Raw genomic sequence first — 22,094 nt, 5'->3', positions numbered from 1 at the left:
CAATAGACAAGACATGGAAACTACCTAAATATGCACTGACAGATGAATGGATAAAGAAAATGTTATATATATAAATATGTATAACATTTATTTACATATATAAATAAAATTCAGCCATGAGAATAAAAGGAAATTATGCCATTTGACATGGCAACACAGAGACATATTCTTTGGCCTGGCCAACACACTTTTCCATTTTGAAACTCCAAGAGAATTTCAAAGGAGTTGTATGAGAATATTAGTACCCCTCCACCTCAATCAATATGATATTAAAGATAAGATAAAATGGTAAAATTAATTGGAGAGTAATCATGTATGAATTATGGATATTACATTTCAGATAACCCACAGTGTTTGTTAGTTTGTTATAAACTGCAATAAGCAAACCTGTATGCTTCTAACACCAGAGAGAATTTACCTCAGAAACATATTTGAAGATAACTCCATATATTACAAAAGAGACATGAGAAATTGTTGGAGTAAGGGCATATTATTTAATAAATGATACTGGTATTATGTGGAAAGGATCCATTTCCATTTCCCTCTACATATCAGAAGCCAAAATTCATTCTAGGTAATTGAGTGTTTCTTTTTCTTTATCCTCCCACCCCTTTTGATATATTTAAGGTATGTAATCTTAGTGGAATTTGTTCACATGTACTGTGATATAACATTACTTGTTTTCCCAAATGATTAGCTAATTATTCTAACACCACTCACTAAATGTGTAGAAAAGAGTTAGCACAGCAGACCTGAGATTGCTAGCCTTATAAAGTGCTTACAAGGTTGGCCTTTGGCTGGATTCTGTTAACCTGGATTTAAAGAAGGTTCCCACCATTCCCAGAACAGATAAGATTGGCTCACTGTACCTAAATTCTTTGTGCAAACAATATGGTTTATGCTGAATAACTTCTTTCCTTCTGGGAGTCTGGAATTTCGGTACATGCTAGGCAAAGGGTACCCCAACCTCCCCCAAATTTTGGGCACTGAGTATCTAATAAGCTTCCTTGATAAATAACATTTCACACATGTTGTCATCAATTGTTGTTGGAGGAATTAAGTGTATTCTGTGGGACTCCACTGGGAGAAGGCTCCTGGAAGCTTGCACCTGGTTTTTTTTAAACTTTGCTCCATGCGCTTTTTTCCTTCACTGATTTGGTTTTGCATTCTTTTGTAATAAATCATAACTGTGAGTACAACTGTATACTGAACCTTGTAAGTCCTGCTAGCGAATCATTGAACCTGTGAATGGTCTTGAGGATCCCTGACACACTGAATCTTTCACTTTTCTCCATGAATCTGAACTGTCACCCTACTATAACTGCCCACATATATGTGGCAATATAAGGGCTCTCTATCTGTATTCCATTTAACTTTTCCTGAGTAGTTCTACTCTGTTTTGCCAACAGATTTGACAAAATTTTAAAAATTCTTTGTGGGGCAAATACTTTCCAACTTCCATATTATTTTTCTTTCAAAATTCCCTGGACTATTCACAGGCTTGTGTGTATATACAAATCAATAAGGAGTTCTTGAACCTTTAAGAACCTCTAAACCAAGAACCTCTAAAAGGCAAATGGGAAAAGCCTACACATACTCTGCTCACAAAAAGAAGACCAAACTGGCAAATAAACATCTCAAAGTAGGTTTAATCTCATTAATAATATCAAAACAACAATGCAATACCATGTTCCCCAATTCTATTAGTACAGGACTTAAAAATTTTGCTACTAGGGTTATAGACCTATTAAAAACTGTATCTACTAAGCTCACTATACAGTTCTAAGACAAATTATCCAGCCTACAGCCCCATCCCAAAGGAAGAAGTCCTTGCTTGACTCTTGAGTAAGGCATGACCACTCGACCAGCATTGGACACCTGAGGTGAGAGTTCATGGAGCTGATGAAAGGGATCACGAGTGTCACTATGAAGGGGGTGGATGGCCTTCTAGAAAATCTCTGAAGAATGGATAGGCCTTTGAAAGACATTATAGGGGGCTGGAGATGACTGGTAGGAAGGGACAAGTGAGTGAGAAAGTTGACCCCTCCAGGTGCAAGGAACTGTGTGAATAAGCTGTGGTGAAGATAATGTCTGTGAAAGCCTATTTTGTGTTACCTGTAAAATGCTATATAATGTATATTCTGCCATAAAAGAATGTCTTTTTAAAGACATTCTTTATGTTATACAAACTCTTCCTGAGACTAGAAAAAGAACAAAAACTATCCTAACTCATTTAATAAGACTAATATAACTTTGAAACTATGGTGAGAAAACTACGGCATAAAAAAATAAAATCATAGACCAATATCACTCATGAAGAATAATGAAAAAACTGGCAAGTTGAATCTAGCAGTATATTAAAAAACAGTAACAACAAAAAAAATATTGTGATAGAATGTCAAGGAGATAGGCATATCCACAATTACAGTCAGATTTCAGCACCTCTCTCTCAATAACAAGTACAGACAAAATAAGTAAAGATATACAACAGAAGACCTAAACAAGTTTATGAACCAACTAGACCTAACTGACATTTATAGAACAGTTCACAGGACAACAGAAAAATACACATTCTTTTCAAGTGCAATTGGAATATTTACCAAGATAGACCATATTCTGGGCCATAAAGGAAGACTCAATAAATTAAAAGGATTCAGGCCACACAAAGTAAGTTCTCTGACCACAATGATACTGTGGTCAGCACTGTAGAAATACATAACTGAAACATATCTGGAAAAGCCTCAAATACTTAGGAACTACATAGCCTACTTCTAAATAACTCTTGGATCAAAGAAGAAACTAAAAAAGAAATTAGTATGTAATTTCCATTGAAGAAAAATGAAAACACAACATATTAAAATTTGTGGGATAAAGCTTAAGCAGTATTAGAGGGAATTTTACAGTACTAAAAAGCCTATATTAGAAAAACAATGGTCTCAAATTAATGACCTCAGCTTCTATTTCAAGTAGCTAGAAATAAAATAGTAACAAACACAAAGTAAACCAAAGAAAAAAAAATAAGGGCAAAACCCAATGAAATAGAAACAAGAAAAACAATAAAGAAAACCAATAAAACTAAACACTAGTTTGTTGAGGTCAATAAAATTGATAAGCCTCCAGCCAGAATGATAAAGGAAAACAAAAGAGAAGACACAATTACCAACATTAGGAATGAGAGAGATGACATCACTAGATATTTTACAAACATCAAAAGGATAATAAGAAATTTATTGGCAAGGCTGAAGGTAAACAGACAACCCATAAATTGCTGATAGGGATGAAATTCTGTAATACCCCTTTGGAGGGATATTTCAGAGTATCTAATAAAACTACATATGAAGTTATCATTTGATCAACCATCCCCACTTCTAGGAATCTACCCTGAAGATATACCTCTAACCATACAAAAATTACAATTGCACAAGGTTATTCTTCCAGCAGTGTTTGCAACAGCAAAATATTGGAAACAAATGCCCATATATAGGAGAGTAATTGAACAAATTATAGTAGTGACACATAATGGAGGAATATGAATCTGTAAAAAAGAAATGAAAAAGATTGCTATGTACTAATTGGCTTCAAATCTGTAAAATGTGCAAATACTGAGGTTAATGGGATTAGTAAAATTTATTCTTTTCTAACTATACTCTCCTAAAAGGACTTTGGCATCTTGTGGATACCTCCTAAAGCTGAGCTCTGACCAAAATGGATTAGCACAAATAAGGGAGTGCCACTAAGGATAGATGCAAATCACCAAGTCTAAAGCACTGGCCAGAAAAAAAATACAAGGAAAAGAGCAAAGGGTCAGCGGAGGTGAACTTGTGAGAATATTCATAAGGCAGTTTGTAGGTGGTTCCCAGAAGGACCCTCCTCTGAGACCCAAGACTGAAAAGGGAGGGAGCCTCAGATGGAGCAGGTGGAACAATGACCCTTGTGTCTCTAGATGGGAACTGTTGAGGGCACAATGGGACTAAGCTCTTTCAGAATCTCACATCCAGGGCAGACCCCCAGGATGCTGCTGCCTGGGTTGAGATCCAGGGATCCTCTTGAGGGTTGAGAAGCTTGCTTATAACCCAATGAGAAATCCTATGTGAAGGGCCCAAAGCATCTAGGTTCCCTCCTTGTGAGTGTGTTGTCTCTCCCCTTCCCTAGAGCTGCCCAGATTGAGGTTCATTCCTCTCTTGCATCTCCAGGCAGCTGGAACCTTAGAGTAAAAGTCAGTCCTGTTGCCCTCTCATTACCCCCACCCCACCCCCGCCACTAACTTGCCCACAATATTGAGCCCAGCCATCCCCGCTGTCTGACAGACAGACAGAAGAGTGAGTGCCAACTAGGTGGGAGGAAGGGAGTGTGTAGCCCACAGTTCCTATCCTCACACCTGCGTTTCCTGATCCAGGGCCACCGGTGTTCACAAATTGTCACTTCACCGTTTCCTCTCTCTGGGCTCCCCTGAAGCCAACTGCTTCCACGTGTCCACCTCTCCCACCCACACAGAGAAACAGAGTCACGCAGCGCTGGGCGGGGAGACGGGGGTGGGGTAGGGGCTTTCAGAAGGCAGGAGGGAGCGCGAGGCTCCGAGACACTTCCTCTGCCCGGATCTAGTCTCCACCACCACCTCCCACGGATGCCAATATATGGCCTCGAGCCCACCTCCTCTAGCAGCGGCCGATGCTTCTCTCCACTTATGCCTCCCGCAGGATGACTTCCTGCCTCTTGAGCTCCCGGGCAAAAACAGACCCCGGCTAGGACGCTCACGATTGGCTGAGGGATTGTGTCCTCCGCCAACAAAGGCCATAATTCTGGGCGCTTGAGGGATTAGCTTTCAGGCTAGTGCAGCATGGAGAGACACCCACCCACGCACCCACCATCACGTCCTACCACTCCTCTCACGGCCGTCTGTCAAGCGTCAGGTGCAAGTCTTTCCCGTCCCTTTCCGGCGCGACAAACCTCTACGCCGGTCCAAGTGAGAGTGCGGTCACGTGACCCACAGTTAGTCCCACGTGACCGCGCACTCTGGAAGTCTGCGCAGCCCTGCAGCACGCAAGGCACAGTCCTCTGCCTCTGGGGGTGAGCTGCTTGCTAGAACAATCTGAAGCTCCCGATGGGGGTGAAGATAGAGAGCTGAAAGGAAGGCTGGATTCGGAGCCAAAGCTTCCAGCCCTAAGCCTGGGCCTTGCTCTGTAGGAGCACAGGGCTGGCGAGGAACACCCCATGAGGAGTTTGGAGACCAACTGACTTTTAATATTCTGTGCAAAACTCGGGCGACATATTAAAACACACACAGGATCTGTCTTGAAAAATATTGATAGCCAAAACAAACATCCAATCTCCAATTTCCACCACCAGGACGATCTCTGTTAGCACTTGTGGTTTGTGAATGGAGGCAAAACTGCCACTTTGCCCTACTTCCATAACCTTGCAGCCTAGAATCCGGTAGGAAAAAAGCACTTTGCACCCTGAGACAAACGAAAAGTGAATAAAACTTTGTATATTTTCCTTTAGCCTGGACTACCCCCACCCCAAACCAACTTTATCCCTGACTTTTGCTCCTGTCTGAGGATACGTTATTACTTTTGTGAATCCGAAAAATGTGTACCATAAACTCAGAAACTTTGGAAAGTTTACAGCTTACTCCCTTTAAATTATGCATTTTTATTTAGCAAGCCAGTGCTTCTGAAGTCGTAGTCTCTCACACTTCTTTATTCCTTTGACATGTTTTACATGGTTGCAGGATTTTCCATAATCAAATAATATACATTTGCATAAATTCAGTCCATTTCACACATCTTTTGGGGAGAGGGATCATCTTTCCATGTATGATACCAGTCTTTTCTATTTCACCAAATATAGAAGGTATCAGAGCTTTTCTTAGCCAATTTTAAAACCTATATATCATCAATTTTAGTGGCCTGTATGCTATTACCTTAACACTTTCCATGGCACCACCATGAAGAAATGGAACTCCTGACAGTTAAATTTGTGTGCTTTCTGGTCTTATTCTTTGAACCTTTAAGCAAGATCAAAGAAACACCCATACTTTGAACTGCAAAATGCAACTTCTCAGCTCTTAAAAACTTACCTTATCCTCTATATCCCTTAATACACTCCTCCCAGCCACTCCAGGCAGACTGGATACCTCACTCCCATAGGAACACTTTTTCCAACTCCAAGCTTTTCTTCACAACATCCAACCTCTTCCTTACATTTCAGAGCCCAAATTAATTGGGTCCTTCTTCTCTGAAGCATACCCTGAGTAGCAGCCCATGGTAACATTTTCATTTAAAGATATGAGAATAGCTTTTTCAAGGAGCATTATTATTCATATGCTAATTACCTCTGTGTTATCGTACGTTATTTTTTGCATGTATATTTTAAGTTCACGGAGAAGGGTGATTTCTGCCAACTTTAACACAGAACTTTATTGAAAACACAACATGATTCAAATAGACATCAATAACACTTACTTTGCTTACTTATGATAGCTCAGTTCACTATAAGCTTAAATGGTAAATTCACAATCTAGACACAAACAAGTATCAACAAACGTGCTTTCAGTTTTAATATTCGTTTGGCATCAGAAGATTGATCCAGCTCATACACAGAGTTTGGCAAAGTCAGTATCAGCATTAAAGTGTACATTACAACATAGAACCAACTTTGAAAACTAAAGCATTATTCAAGGACCATAACTCAGGAACATAAGGACAATCAGAGGCAATTGATTAATCATACTCATTTTTTTGTTCTGCCTCAGGGTCATTCTGATAATCTGTTTTGCCTTGCAGTTCCTTAGCAAATTTCTCAACTTCATGGAATGCAGAAATAAATGGCTCAAGACTGAAATCATCATCAGTGAACCACAACACCTCTTTTTTAATATTGTTACCAATATTCTCAAGCATTGCTAGAACCACCTGAATATTGTCATTTGTCTCTTTCCTGTTAAAAAGGCCCATAAATTCTGACACTGCTTCAGCACTGAGTAGTTCTTTTGTCATGACAGGATTTTCAGACAAATTCAGCAGCATTTTCAGAACATGAAATCTTGTTTTGGTATTGCCCGTGGCTAATAAGGAGAGAAACCCAGATATATACTTGGCAACCAGTGTGTGATAGTCAGTAGTTGTAGTGAGGTGTCTAACCATCTTTATTCCAGATAACTGCTCAGGGGAATCCAACCTATAAGCAAGAGTTTCCTCACACACTTGACATACGTATGTCTGAATCATGTTTAGATTTGGATAAGGTGGAGCCATGTGAATCATATTTTCCAAAAACCTTGTCTTAACTCGGGAGGAGGGATAATTGAGCAAGGTTTCAATAAGTGAGACAACACCTGAATCGCGAATGAAATAACGAGTAAATTGAGAAGCACTCCTCATACCCATTGCAATTTTAGATATTTCATGAATAAAAGGATCTCGAATTTTGTCCATTAATAGAAGGAGTTCTTCAAACTCTTCAGGACCAATTTTAAGCTCACACTGTATGCAGTTGCAGAACCAACTCTCAGGTTCTGCACTCTCCCTCGTCCTAAGATGTTCTCGAATTTCCCTGACTGACCGGTAGGACGGATCATACTGAAATGGGAACTCAGGGTCAGGCTTATCAGGCTGAAGCAAAGATTCCTGCTCTTCCCCTTCTAGGCTCAGTTCCATGTGCTTGGGCTTTCCTCCAAACATTTCAGAGAACAGAAATGCTGCTTCTTTTGAAAATCTAAAGGGGCTTGGGGATGGGAAGCCAACCCTACCCCATGGGCCAGGCTTGAACTGAACAGCAACCTCCTCCCAGCTCTGCGGCCTGCGTAAAGCATCAGGCTCCTGCTCAACTGAACATCTGGACCTGCAAATGGCCCTGTACACAGGGCTAGGATTTGATTCAAAATGGGCCTCATCTCCTGCCCAGAACCAGGACCCCACTATGGCTTCATCCTCCTCAGCTACTGTCCTTGACTCATAGTTGGTTCCATTACCAGTCCTGTTATTGGCCTCATTTTTAGCTCCAAACCAGGACCCAACAACTGCCCCTTCCTCATTTTCTGGCCTGGATTCAGAGGTGGCCACAGTTTCAGTCTCATTAATGGCCTTGTCTCCAGACCACAACCAGGACTCAACAATCATCTCTTCATCATCCTCTGGCTTATATGCACAGCATGTTTCTGCTTCTACATTGATTTCTTTTGCATCCCAGAACCAGGATCCAAAAGTGGTTTCCTCTCCAGACCTTGATGTGGTCTCTTCTATTGCCTGGGGTCCAACGTCTATATTATATTCTTCAGCCCAGAACCAGGACCCAACAATGATTTCCTCCTTTTCAGTGCCATGCTTGGACTCAAAACTATCCCCTGCCTCCAGACTGGCTTCTTCTTCAGCCCAGAACCAGGACTCAACAATGACTTCCTCCTCTTCAGCTTCTGGACTGTATTTGCTGCAAATGTTAGCCTTGTTCCTAATGGCCTCTTCCCTGGCCCAGAACCAAGACCCAACAAAATGTTCCTCTTCAGCTGCCAGCCTGTCCTCTTCTCTAGCCTCTGCTTCTGTTTCAAGCCTGTCTTCCTCCCCAGCCCAGAACCAAGAACCAATAATGTCTTCCTCTTCAGCATCTGGCCTGGATTCTTCTCTATCTGTAGCCTCTATAATGGCTTTATCCCCTTTCCAGAACCAGGACGTGATCATGGTCTCCTCCTTGGTTGGTGCCTTGGCTTCTTCTTCAGTCCTATCATCTATACTGCCCTCTTCCACAGCCCATAACCAGGGCCCTACAGTGGTCTCTGGCCTTGTATATTTTCTGGACCAGAACCATGAATCAACAGTGTCCTGTTCCTCCTCTGGCCTAGACTTCCAGCTGCCTCCATTGGCAGCAAACATACAGGGATCTTCTCCTGACCAGAAGTCAGACTCAGTATTGATCTCTTCAGCAGTTGTCATAAAGTTACATTGGGCACCAGTGGCATACTTCATACTGATCTCTTCAGTGGTCCCAAACCAAGATGATATAATACCCTTTTCCTTGTCCTCCAGGCTAGACTTGTTGCTGACTTCAGCCCTCCCACAAGCTTCTACTCCAGCCCAGAACCATGACCGAATAATGGGCTCCTCCTCTTCAGTCTCTGGCATAGTGTCACAATTGACTTCAGCCCCAGAATCCATCTGGGCCTGGTTTCCAGCCCAAAACCAGGACCCAAATATTGTCTCTTCTTCAGCTCCTGGCCTGGCCTCTTCTCTAAACTCAGGTTCTGTATTGATTTCTTCTCCAGCCCAGAACCAGGGACCAATGACCTCTTCTTCCTCAGACCTTGGCCTGGACCCACAGCTGGCCCCAATACCAGCTTCCACACTGGCCTCATCACTGACCCAAAACCAAGACCCAAAAATGGTCTCTTCTTTAGCCTCTGGGTTGGTTTCTTCATTACCCCAGAAGCAGAAACTGGCAGTGACCTTTTCTGTATCATCTGCTGGCACAGATTTGGAAGTGGCATCAGCCTCAGTTTCCACACTGGTCTTTTCCCCAGTTCCAAGCATAGAATTGCCAATAGGCTCCTGCTCAGTCTTTGGTCTGAATTTACCACTGGCCTCAGTCCCCATACTGGCCTCTTCTTCAGTCCAGAACCAACTGCCAACAATGGACTCATCCTCCACTTGAGAACAGGACTTGACAGTGTCCCCACCCACTATGCTGGACTCTTCTGCAGCCCAGAACCAGGCCCCAGTGAGGAACTCTTCCTCTGACCTGGCTTCTCGCTTTGTCCTGGCTCTGGCCTTGATTTTGGCCTCTTCCTTTGCCATTGCTCTGGCCCTGACCTCTTTCTTGGACTTGGGCCTAGACAAGTTATTAGCCTCTTCTCCAGGCCAGAACCAGGACTCTTTTTTGACTGTATCCATAGACCCAGACATGAAATCAATGGAAGCTTCTCGCTTGGCCCTGTGCCTGACCCTGACATCGGCCCCTTTCCTGGCTCTGGGTTTGTACCTGGCCTCCTCTCCAGCCCAGAACCAGGATTTTACATTGTCCTCACATTCAGACCCAGAATTAGATTCAGAGACTTCTTTCTTAGACCTAAACCAGGACCTACTATTGGTCTCTTCCCTGGGCCTAGACCAGACACTGGTCTTTTCTCTGGCCCAGAACCAGGATGTCTTAATAGATTCATCCTCAGAACCAGAACTGGATGCAACATAAAGCTCCCGACTGCTTTTGGGCCTAGAAATGGCCTCTTCTTTGGCCATGTGCCTGGACCTAGTACTGGCCTTTACCCTGTCTCTAGGATGAAGCCTTGTACTGACCTCTTCTCTACTCCAGAACCAGGAGCTCAGAGAGGATCTATCCACCCATCTGAAATCACAACTGTGAGAAGTCTCTTTTTTGGATGTAGGCCTGGGATGGCACCAGGACCCCATATTCGTCTCCTCCTCTGACTCAAACAAAGGCTGGATACCTGATTGGGACTTGACCTTGGTGCCAGGAAAGGACTCAGCATCCATACTGACCAGTTCCCTATCCATAGACCAGATCTTAGTTTTAGCAATGGACCCAGACTCAGTACTGATCAGTGACCAGGATACAGCATTGGTTTGGGACACTCCCTCTGTCTTCAGTAGTGCCTCAGCATGAAACTCAGTCTTGGCCCATGAATAGGTTTCATCCATGGACCTTGCCCCAGTGACTGCCTTGGCCTCACTCTTAGGATGTGTCCCAACTACTGCCATGGTCTCAGTTTTGGGCCTTGCTCCAGGCATTACCTGGGCCTGGGTCCTAACCTTGGGTCTGACCACCACTGGGACTTCATTCTCTCTCTCAGCCCCACCCCCAACTTCTTCTCCAGGCTTCTTTTCAGGCTTGGCCTGGATGCCAGGCTCAATCTCAGCCCCAGTCATAGTACAAGTTACAGAGGAGACCTGATTAAATACTGCTATCCCAGTCAGTCTCAGCCTCTACCACAGATCTGTCACAGTCTTGTATCTTCACACTCTAATCTTTTGATGATTCAGGTGATACAGTTGGAAACAAAAGTTAGAGTCAATCACCAGTCCAGCAGTCAATCAGCCTCCTTCCCAATCCCAGCCTCAGCCAATACTACAGTCAGAGTGAAGAAAAAGCACAACCAAGCTGGGAGAGGATGGATGATTCTTGGGTGGGTGTAGACCTGTTGAGGGTGGTGGTCAGCAGCAATTCCAACACCACCAGAGCTGCCACTGGAAGTCAATCTAGGAAGCGAGAATGACATGGGGCTTTGAGTCTATTCCAACTGTGTCACTCCATGAAGACTCACATAGAGAGACTGGACCTCGAATGCTTGATGGGAGAGTTAGGCTATTAGAAGTCTCTCTATCACCTTCATTTTTTCTACAATTTTTATCCCCAAAGCTGCCATATTACTTTGCCTGTTATTAAACAGGTTATGAAGATGGTGGAAAAGTATCTGGGCAATGGAAGACACTGAGGAGCACCCAGGCCAGACCCTAATCACTCTTGGACCTATGTTGGTCTCCTCTACCCCACCCAAAAGTTGTACCCATTCCCATACCAACCTGCACTGATGTGGCACAATTTCTTGCTCCTTTCCTTGATTCCAGTGGCATCAAACTCTACAGCAGCCTGCATATCCTGGGTACAAGTAAACATATAGCAGAGAATGGAGCCTGACTGCTAGATAGACAAGCAAGAACCCTGACCCCTGATACAAACATCTCTCTTTCTGTTTAAGGGTCTAATATGTCTAATGTTTTCTGTCTCCTGGTTCCTACACTTAGGTCTTTTCCTCCCATTCACGACTCAATCCACACTTACCCCACTATTCCTAATATCTCCTGCAGGAAATGGGCAAGGGGTTCTGCGGCAATGTGCAAATTTGACAGAGAGTAGGAGAGGTGGAGGAGGCCCTGAAACCACTTGGATCAAAGAACCTGCCATGATAATACTGTGCAGCTGTCTCCTGCATCGCCCCTCTTCGCACAAACCTCCAGAGATTTGAACCAGACTCCTCCTCCTTTCTTTCCTTGCAGAAGTGACCAGCCTTAAAGCAGGCCTATGGAAAAACAGATCAAAAGGTAAGATGGTCAAGAAATGATGGTAGCAGCTGAGTGCTTGGTGGACAGACAAACAACAAACATAGGAGTACCCAAGTTATCTATCTTTTAACATTTACAGTCCCGTTGGTTAGAATATTTTCTTTTAACTTAAGCCCTATGGATCAGGCTTCTGGATAACTCATCTTCACATCACACACTTCCTCTTAGTCTCTTCTCCAATTCTGAAGATTCACTACTTGGTGTTCACATCCCTTGTGCTATACAACATAGATTGGGGGAAGGGCGCTCGCATATTCTAGAAAACAGGTTGTGCGGTGGTACTTGTATTTACGACTTCTGTCCCACCCTCACCTCCCAGTCCATCTTTTCCACCCCCAATTTTGGATGGAGTTGAGGGAGGAAGGCCAGGAAGTGTGGAGAAACAAGGTAGAGAGGAGACTTTTAGGAGGTATTCCTGGATGCCTGACCTGCTCTGGTCGCAGTCACCCCATCCCGATTCGGGTGTCCAGTCAATGGCTGCTGCCCACCCTCACCCCCCATCCCCACACAACGTCAGAAATACAGGCCGTTTTCCCGTCCCTAGTTTTTCTCAAGCCTCTCCTGTACAGATGCACGCCGTGGCCTGAAATTGCCAGACCTACCGCGCACACAGGACACCCCGGCATCAAAGAGGCGCCTGTGGGAAGGGACAGCACCTGGCACGCGGGGTCCGACAAACCTCTTTCCAGGATCAGGGACCGGGCGGGCGGCCCCCCGCGCCCGCCCGCTCGTCACCCGGCTCCGACCGCCACCCCCGGCGGCCTCCCCGACGCCCCCACCCCGGCTCCCCTCCGCCATTTCGCCCGCAGCAGCCTCCCCCACAGCCCTCTCCTGGCACAGGCACCGTCGACGGCGGGGCGCGGGAGTCCAGAAAGCCCGCCGGGGAGCGGCCGCGCCGTTCGCCTCCCCAGGATCCGAGGGAAGCCCTGCGGCCAAGACCTCGCGCCCCGGGCCCGGTCCGCGCCGGTCGCCGCCTCCTCAGCGCCAGGGGTCCCCCGGCGCTGCGCACCTCTCTCAGGGACCCGCTCCGACCCGGTTGCCTCCCCCTCGTCAGGCTGCCAGGGTCCGCGGGGCAGGGTGTGAGCCGGTCGTCGCCCCCGAGACACCCCCACTTGCCTTCGCAGGCGCAAGGTCCCGATGGTCGGTCTCCCCCTCCTGTCGCAGCTCCTCACTCGGATTCCCACCGCTCGCCGTGCGGGCAGAACGGCAAAGAGGCGTCCCGCCCCCCGCGCGGCTGCGCCAAACCAGGCAGGGGCTGCGAAGGCTGCGGCACCAACAGCTCGCGGCGAGGGTGTCGGGAAGGGGGCGGAGGGATACGGCACGAATGGGCTCGGCGCCCCCTCCCAGGCCCACCGTAGTTCCGACCCAGAAAGGGGCGGGGCCGGGAGGAGTCCCGGCCTCAGGGGCGGGGCCACGCCGGCCCTCCACCGACCCCCATCGGGCGACCACCCTCCCCGCCCCGTACACTTCTGGCACCGCAGCGTGTGGGGCCGGCGGGCGGTGGGCAGTGGGGGCCGGGGTTGGGAGGGTAGGGAGGGGCCGCGCTGGAGGGAGCAGCGGATGGATACAGATCGTGCCGGGGTGTGTGTGTGTCTGTGTGTGTACAGGACTGCTCGGAGTCCGCCCCCCTACCCTCCCCCATCGCGCCCGCCATCCTCCCTGGGCGCCAGTGGCAGAGGAGCTGTGAGGACGGCCCTCCCCGGGTCTGCTTTCCACCTTCTGGGTCTGCTTTCCACCTTCTGGGGCCGCGGGCGGGAGGAAGGTGGCAGGCGGCGCCCGTGGAGGCCGAGCCACTGCCCGTCTTCTAAGGGAAGGCAGCCCTAGATAGACCTCTGGCCTGAGGAAACAAACTACCTGTCTGCGCCAGTGTCGTCATCCTCTCTGCCACACTGCCATTTTCTCAGTCGCAGTGGTAGCACGGTAGCACACTTTGCCATTTCGCCGCCCCCACAGTTGCCCAGGAAAGAGGGCCTTTCTCTCTCAGGACCCGCACCGGCTCAGACAGTCCTCCCTGTCTCTCATCCCATAGCCACGTGTCAGGCACCAGGTAGGGCCGGTCCTGGCTTCTCTCCCCAGGTTCTGTCAGGTCTTCTCTTGCAGTTGCCTCCAAGCGTTCATCATCTTTGGCAGGGTGGGAATGTGGCAGGGATTGGAACCAACTGGGATCTCACACACTTGCCATACACACCAGTCTACTTTCCCCAGCCATTCTTTGGAGAAGGCCCCACCAGGCACCCACTTCCCCAAGACAGAAACCTGCTGGCCCTTGAATCCTCTGATTCCTGCACTCCTATATCCTTCCTGTAGTCTCCAGCCCCTCCTTTCTGTGCTCCATGGGGCAAACAGCAACCCTGGTTAAGCACACCTGTGGTTGAGCACAAACCTGCTGGCACTGTTGCCCGTTTTAAAACCCACCTAAATGGCACGCTCGCTGTGGTAAGCTGAATAAAGGTCCCCCAAAGATGTTCACGTCCTGTTCTCCAGAACCTGTAAATATGTGATGTTACATGGCAAAGGAGAATTAAGGTTGCAGATGGAATTAAGATTGCCAATCAGCTGAATGTAAAGTAAGATTACACTGCTGTATCTTGGCCAATGCCATGGCAAGGCTACTTTAAATGTGGAAGAGGCAGGCAGAAGAATCAGTGTCACAGTGAAGTTGCATGAGAAAGACGCCACAAGTGGACGGGATATCACTAGTTTTGAAGATGGAAGGAAGCCAGAGGCCAAGGACTGCAGGCAGACCCAGAAGTTGGAAAAGGCAAGGAGACAGATTCTTCCTAGAACCCCTTGGAAGAATGAAGTCCTCCTATCACCTTTATTTCAGACCAGAGAGACCCTTTTCCTATTTCCAACCTTCAGGACTGCAAGATAATATTTTATTGTTTTTGTTTTTTTAAGCCAGCAAGATTGTGGTAATTTGTTACAGCAGCAGTGGGAACCGAATTCACTCACCATCCTGATAAAGTCCATTCCCCTTCACTTTCTTGAATTGGGCTTCAGCCCCTGGGAGGATCAATTTGGGCGCTCATCTCACACCACTATAACCACCCTCTTAAGTGCCTTCTCTCTTTTCTAAAGAAGAGAGATTTTGCAATCATCTTTGAGGTTCGTCTTGGAGAAAGTCCCTATTTACTGAATATCATGGATGCTTACCAGGATGAAAAGGGAACCTTATTCTTACCATGAATTTTCATATCAGCTTTTGTTATTAGATATTTATTATAACTGTACAATATTTAGGTGATAGAGAAAAAATCTAGAGATGATTCTATACTATATCTAGAGACAACAGATGTCAGTTTTCAGAGGAAAGTCTTTCACTGTGCTCTTTCAATGGCCTCAGCTGAATTGTGGATTTTCTTTGTTCCAAAGTATACTCTCTTGGGTGAATGCCAGGGTGGAAGAAGGGAGTCTGAGCTCTTCTGGGATCTGTGCGTGTGCATGAATCTCTTTGCCTCTCTGAACTGTTCCTTCCCCTTCTGAAAGTGTCTGGTGCCTTTTATTCATTCAACAAATATATATGAGTATCTGCTTTGCCCTAGGCACTGGAGATGCAGTAGGAAAAAAAACACTGGAAAGAAATCTCTGTTCTCTTGAGTTTACATTTACTTGTGTTTTCTATTTTATTTAGCTTTCTATCCTAAAAGTTTATGGTCATACCAATGCAAGCTTCTCTGGTAATTTCCAGGTGCTGGGATATTGATCCCAAAATATTTACTGGCACGGGAGTGGATCTACCAAAACTGACTGATTTTACTGTGAGACTTTGAAATATCTTTTGGACAATTTGTTCTAAATTCATTTACAGAAGACACTATTGCTGTTAACATTTATTGAACTGAGAAAAGTCCTATTTTAAACTTTTTATGTGTTAGCTCTTTATGTGTATCTATCAGATAGATTAAGTGTCATCTTTAAAATCAGAGAGCAAAGAAAAGATTTAAACAAGATGCTGATCTATGTCTGTCTGTTAAGTAATATTATATTTACTTCCTTGTAAAATGGATTCTCGTGTGATTGCAACAGCCACAGTTTCACTCTCCAGTGTCTCCACTAGCACCTGTGTAACCCTGACTAGCCTCTGGAATATAAATTTCTGTAGTGTAAGTGCTGGGCATCATGCTTTTTGATTTCAGTTTAAGTGCCTGACATTAAGCTTTTGATTGCCAAGGCATCCATTTCAAAAGAAAACCAGCTTGAATAATCATATTATGGGCTGTAAGACATAGCTACCAGCAAAAGGACCTGAGAAGGAACTAGGCCACTCCCACTCATTAAGTTCCCTCTTTCAGAAAGCCTTGGTTAACCTAGACAACTGAGTCCTTGAGAGATCCTGCCTTTTCCTTCCTGAGACTACTATCTGCTCTTGTGCTTTAAATTAGCCAATAAAGACAACCTGACAAATCCTAGGCTCTCTACACTGGGACCCTAATAAAAGCAGAGCCCCAGCTTCATGTTCTCTCTGTCTCTCTCTTCCCCCCAAATAATTCGCCCACCAGTAAGCCTGGGATACAGAAGCAGCTGTGCTGCTGCACTATACCCACCCCACCTCCCACATACATGCACATGAACTTTCACACTAGCATATCCCTTGCCTGTGCAGCTTGAGTGATCTACTCTTGTCTCTCTCAGTCATTGTGGTCATGGACCTAGTTTTCCCCATTTAGCTTAATTTACCTTTCTTCTGTCCTTCATGTGCCTCAGGCAAACTTTCCCTCTGGGATCTCCCTTTTGTTCAAGGTTGATCCAAACCCTATGTATTCTTAGAATATATCCATTCTCATATTCCTGAGTTGCAGGAGCTTTACACAGGAACTCAGGTCCCTTGCAGGTGGGACCAACCAGGCTGGGTTGCATTCTTGTAAACTATGAAACTGGATCAATAGATGTCTACTGGGCTTCCCTGGTGGCGCAGTGGTTGAGAATCTGCCTGCCAATGCAGGGGACATGGGTTCAAGCCCTGGTCTGGGAAGGTCCCACATGCCGCGGAGCAACTGGGCCTGTGAGCCACAACTACTGAGCCTGTGCGTCTGGAGCCTGTGCTCCGCAACAAGAGAGGCCGCGATAGTGAGAGGCCCATGCACCGCGATGAAGAGTGGCCCCCACTTGACGCAACTAGAGAAAGCCCTCGCACAGAAACGAAGACCCAACACAGCCAAAAAAAAAAAAAATTAATCAAAAAAATGTGCAAAAAAAAATAGATGTCTACCTTCAGTAGAGACTGAAGAACCTCTAGGAAAGATCTAAACTGTGTCTACTACCTGAGACAAAGCACATCTAAAGAACTTGTGGGGAGGCCTGACCCAAGAATATTTTCAGGTTATATTTGGAGTGGGTTCTTCTTTAAGAGAATTTATGCTGAAGGAAAACAAGAGCCAGGCACAATGACCTCAGCCCAGGAACAATGCCTTTTCATTAGAGGAGTATAGCTATTCTAATGGCAGCACTGGGATTAGGGCTCCTATTTTTGCCTCTTCTAACATATGCCTTCAACTGTATGTCTGTTACAACAAAGGCAGGTTCATAAGTTGTCCTGAAAAGCACAGTTTGCAAAGAAATTATATTCTGGGGTGCAGATCCCACTTATAAAGTATAACCTAAAGAGAGGAAAACGTCCTCCTCTCCAACATGGCTTTAAAATTTAGAGTAGTACTCAACTCTAACATGATGAGGACTCTGGGTATGGGTAGTGGTTGGACAAATTAGAGGGAGCAATTGGAGGGACTTAAGTGCTTCACAGTAAAGCTTACTGTGGCAACCACACATGGAAAAATCGTGTGAAAACCATCAAAATTCAGGACATGGGAAATACCCCTTGCAGATTTCTAGAACTAAAGGGGCTGGTGAGGTGAGTTCATGGTTATTAACTTTGCAGGGAGAAGAAATCCTGAATTTCCACAATGCCAGCGAATATTGGCAGTTAATTGAATGTTAAAGTAACTTTTCAAAACAGAAAAAATATGCGATGGGGCATCACCGTAGTCTGCGTCTAGCCAGCAAAATGGGAAAAAAAGAGTAGAGGTAGTCCACCTGCTTCTTAAAATCCATGGTAAAGAAATGCCTACATCATTTACACTTACATTTCATTGATTGGAATTCAATCACCATTTGTTGAAAATCCCGTCCATTCACAAGCTGTGCTGGGACAAATAGATATCCACATGCAAAAGAATAAAATTGTCTCAGCAAACTAGGAATAGAATAGAACTTCCTTGACTTGATAAAGAACATATACAGAAACACCACAGCTAACACCATACATAATGGTTAGGAACTAGCTTTACCATTAAGATCAAGAAAAGTCAAGGATGCCCCCTCTCACCACTCCTTTTCAAAACTGTACTGGAATTCCTAGCTAATGCATTAAGACCAGAAAAGGATATAAAAGGAATACAGATTGGGAAGAAGAAATAAAACTGCCTTTGTTTGCAGATGATGTGTTTGTCTATGTAGAAAATCTAAAAGAATATCCAAAAATATTGGAACTAATAAGCAACTCCAGTAAGGTTAGAGGATAAGGTTAATATAAAAAAAGGCAATTGCTTTTCTATATACCAGCAACGAACAAGTGAAGTTTGAAATTAATAACACAGTACCTTTTATATTAGCACCCTCAAAAATGAAGTACATAGGTATAAATCTAACAAATATGTACAAGATCTATATGAGGAAAATTACAAAACTCTGATTAATGAAATCATACAAGAATTAAATAAATGGAGAGATAGTCCATGTTCATGGATAGGAAGACTCAATATTGTCAAGACTAGTTCTTCCTAACCAGCTCTTCCTAAACCAAAGCATAGCAAGTTATTTTGTGAATACTGACAGATACCAAAGTTTATATGAAGAGGCAAAAGACCCAGAATAGACAACTCAGTATTGAAGGAGAAGAACAGAGTCAGAGGACTGATATCACTTGACTTCAAGACTTACTATAAAGTTACAGTAATCAAGATGATGTGATATTGGTGAAAGAATGGACAAACAGATCAATGGAACATCATCAGAACAGAACAGAGAGTCCAGAAATATACCAACATAAACATAATCAACTGATCTTTGACAAAGGGTCAAAGACAACACAATGGAGCAAAGAGTCTTTTCAACAAATGGTGCTGGAGTAAATGAACATCCGCATGCAGAAAACTGAATCTAGACACAGACCTTACATCCTTCACAAAAATCAACAGAAAATGGATGATAGACCTAAATATGAAATGCGAAACTATAAAACTCCTAGAAGATAACATAGGAGAAAACCTTGATGATGTTCAGTATGATGATGTCTTTTTAAAACAGCTTTATTGAGATATAATTGATATATTAAAAACAATATATTTAATGTATACAATTTGGTTAGTTTGGACATAAGTATACACTCATGAAACCATCATCACCATCAAGATAATAGACATATCTATCACCTCTAATTTTCTTTGTGCCCATTTGTTGTTGTTGTAAGAACACATGAGATCTACCTTCTTAACAAAATTTTAAGTGCACAACACAGTATTGTGAACTATAGGCACTATGTTGTACAGCAGATCTCTAAAACTTATTCATCTTGCATAACTGAAACTTCATACCCATTCAACAACACCCTATTTCCTCTCCCCCGATCCCTGGTAACCACCATTCTCTCTTCACTATGAGTTTGACTATTTTAAATACCATGTATATGTGGAATCATGTAGTGTTTGTCCTTCTATGACTGCCTTATTTCACTTAGCATAATGTTCTACAGGTTCATGTTGTCACAAATGGTAGGATTTCCTTCTTTTTTTTTTTAATTTTTTTATTTATTTATGGCTGTGTTGGGTCTTCGTTTCTGTGCGAGGGCTTTCTCTAGTTGTGGCAAGTGGGGGCCACTCTTCTTCATTGCGGTGCGCGGGCCTCTCTTGTTGTGGAGCACAGGCTCCAGACGCGCAGGCTCAGTAGTTGTGGCTCACGGGCCCAGTTGCTCCGTGGCATGTGGGATCTTCCCAGACCAGGGCTCAAACCCGTGTCCCCTGCACTGGCAGGCAGATTCTCAACCACTGCGCCACCAGGGAAGCCCTCCTTCTTTTTTAAGGCTGAATAATACTCAATTCTGTGTATATACCACATTTTCTTTATCCATTCATTTATCAATGAACATTTGGGTTCTTTCCATATCTTGGCTGTTGTGAATAATGCTGCAATGAACAAGGGAGAGCAGAAATCCCTTTGAGATCCTAATTTCCATTATTTTGAATTTACACTCAGAAATGGAATTGCTGGATCACATGGCAATTCTATTTTTGTTTTTTAATAAGTGCTTTTATTTTATTTTTTTTAAACATCTTTATTGGAGTATAACTGCTTTACAATGGTGTGTTAGTTTCTGCTTTATAACAGAGTGAATCAGTTATATATATACATATGTTCCCATATCTCCTCCCTCCTGCATCTCCCTCCCTCCCACCCTCCCTATCCCACCCCCCTAGGTGGTCACAAAGCACCGAGCTGATCTCCCTGTGCTATGCGGCTGCTTCCCACTAGCTATCTATTCTACGTTTGGTAGTGTATATATGTGCATGCCACTCTCTCACTTTGTCACAGCCTACCCCTCCCCCTCCCCATATCCTCAAGTCCATTCTCTAGTAGGTCTGTGTCTTTATTCCCGTCTTACCACTAGGTTCTTCATGACCTTTTTTTTTTTCTGAGATTCCATATATGTGTTAGCATACTGTATTTGTTTTTCTCTTTCTGACTTACATCACTCTGTATGACAGACTCTAACTCCATCCACCTCACTACAAATAACTCAATTTCGTTTCTTTTCATGGCTGAGTAATATTCCATTGTATATATGTGCCACATCTTCTTTACCCATTCATCCGATGATGGACACTTAGGTTGCTTCCATGTCCTAGCTATTGTAAATAGAGCTGCAATGAATATTTTGGTACATGACTCTTTTTTTTTAATTTATTTATTTTTTGGCTTTGTTGGGTCTTCGTTTCTGTGCGAGGGCTTTCTCTAGTTGCGGCAAGCAGGGGCCACTCTTCATCGCGGTGCGCGGGCCTCTCACTATCGCGGCCTCTCTTGTTGCGGAGCACAGGCTCCACACACGCAGGCTCAGGAGTTGTGGCTCACGGGCCTAGTTGCTCTGCGGCATGTGGGATCTTCCCAGACCAGGGCCCGAACCCGTGTCCGCTGCATTAGCAGGCAGATTCTCAACCACTGTGCCACCAGGGAAGCCCCAGATGACTCTTTCTGAATTATGGTTTTCTCAGGGTATATGCCCAGTAGTGGGATTGCTGGGTAGTATGGTAGTTCTATTTCTAGTATTTTAAGGAACCTCCATACTGTTCTCCATAGTGGCTGTATCAATTTACATTCCCACCAACAGTGCAAGAGTGTTCCCTTTTTCCACACCCTCTCCAGCATTTATTGTTTGCAAATTTTCTGATGATGGCCATTCTGACCGTTGTGAGGTGATACCTGAATGTAGTTTTGATTTGCATTTCTCTAATGATTAGTGATTTTGAGCATTCTTTCATGTGTTTGTTGGCAATCTGTATATCTTCTTTGGAGAAATGTCTATTTAGGTCTTCTGCCCATTGTTGGATTGGGTTGTTTGTTTTTTGTTATTGACCTGCATGAGCTGCTTGTAAATGTTGGAGATTAATCCTTTGTCAGTTGCTTCATTTGCAAATATTTTCTCCCATTCTGAGGGTTGTCTTTTGGTCTTGTTTATGGTTTCCTTTGCTGTGCAAAAGCTTTGAAGTTTCATTAGGTCCCATTTGTTTATTTTTGTTTTGATTTCCATTTCTCTAGGAGCTGGGTCAAAAAGGATCTTGCTGTGATTTATGTCATAGAGTGTTCTGCCTATGTTTTCCTCTAAGAGTTTGATAGTGTCTGGCCTTACATTTAGGTCTTTACTCCATTTTGAGTTTATTTTTGTGTATGGTGTTAGGCAGTGTCCTAATTTCATACTTTTACATGTACCTGTCCAGTTTTTGCAGCACCACTTATTGAAGAGGCTGTCTTTCCTCC

The 22,094-nt window shown here is 44.4% G+C and overlaps 2 protein-coding genes across 2 annotated transcripts in view; both read right to left on the bottom strand.

The window, feature by feature from the left end:
- ARMCX5 (armadillo repeat containing X-linked 5) overlaps positions 1-22,094 on the bottom strand; it is a 139,309-nt gene that overhangs the window by 73,042 nt on the left and 44,173 nt on the right.
- GPRASP1 (G protein-coupled receptor associated sorting protein 1) lies at positions 6,474-12,010 on the bottom strand. The gene is made up of 3 exons (XM_068533075.1): positions 11,958-12,010; positions 11,529-11,604; positions 6,474-11,204 (listed from the first exon to the last, which is right to left on the bottom strand). The coding sequence occupies exon 3, from the start codon at positions 10,872-10,874 to the stop codon at positions 6,723-6,725; it is 4,152 nt and encodes a 1,383-aa protein (XP_068389176.1). The 5' UTR covers positions 10,875-11,204; positions 11,529-11,604; positions 11,958-12,010; the 3' UTR covers positions 6,474-6,722.

Source organism: Eschrichtius robustus, chromosome X (assembly GCF_028021215.1).
Source record: "Eschrichtius robustus isolate mEscRob2 chromosome X, mEscRob2.pri, whole genome shotgun sequence".
NCBI classification, from domain to species: domain Eukaryota; kingdom Metazoa; phylum Chordata; class Mammalia; order Artiodactyla; family Eschrichtiidae; genus Eschrichtius; species Eschrichtius robustus.
This window is presented reverse-complemented; position numbering and strand designations above follow the sequence as displayed.

Coding starts and splice junctions, on each gene's coding strand:
- GPRASP1 (XM_068533075.1), bottom strand. CDS start 10,874: ATGACTGGGGCTGAGATTGAGCCTGGCATCCAGGCCAAGCCTGAAAAG.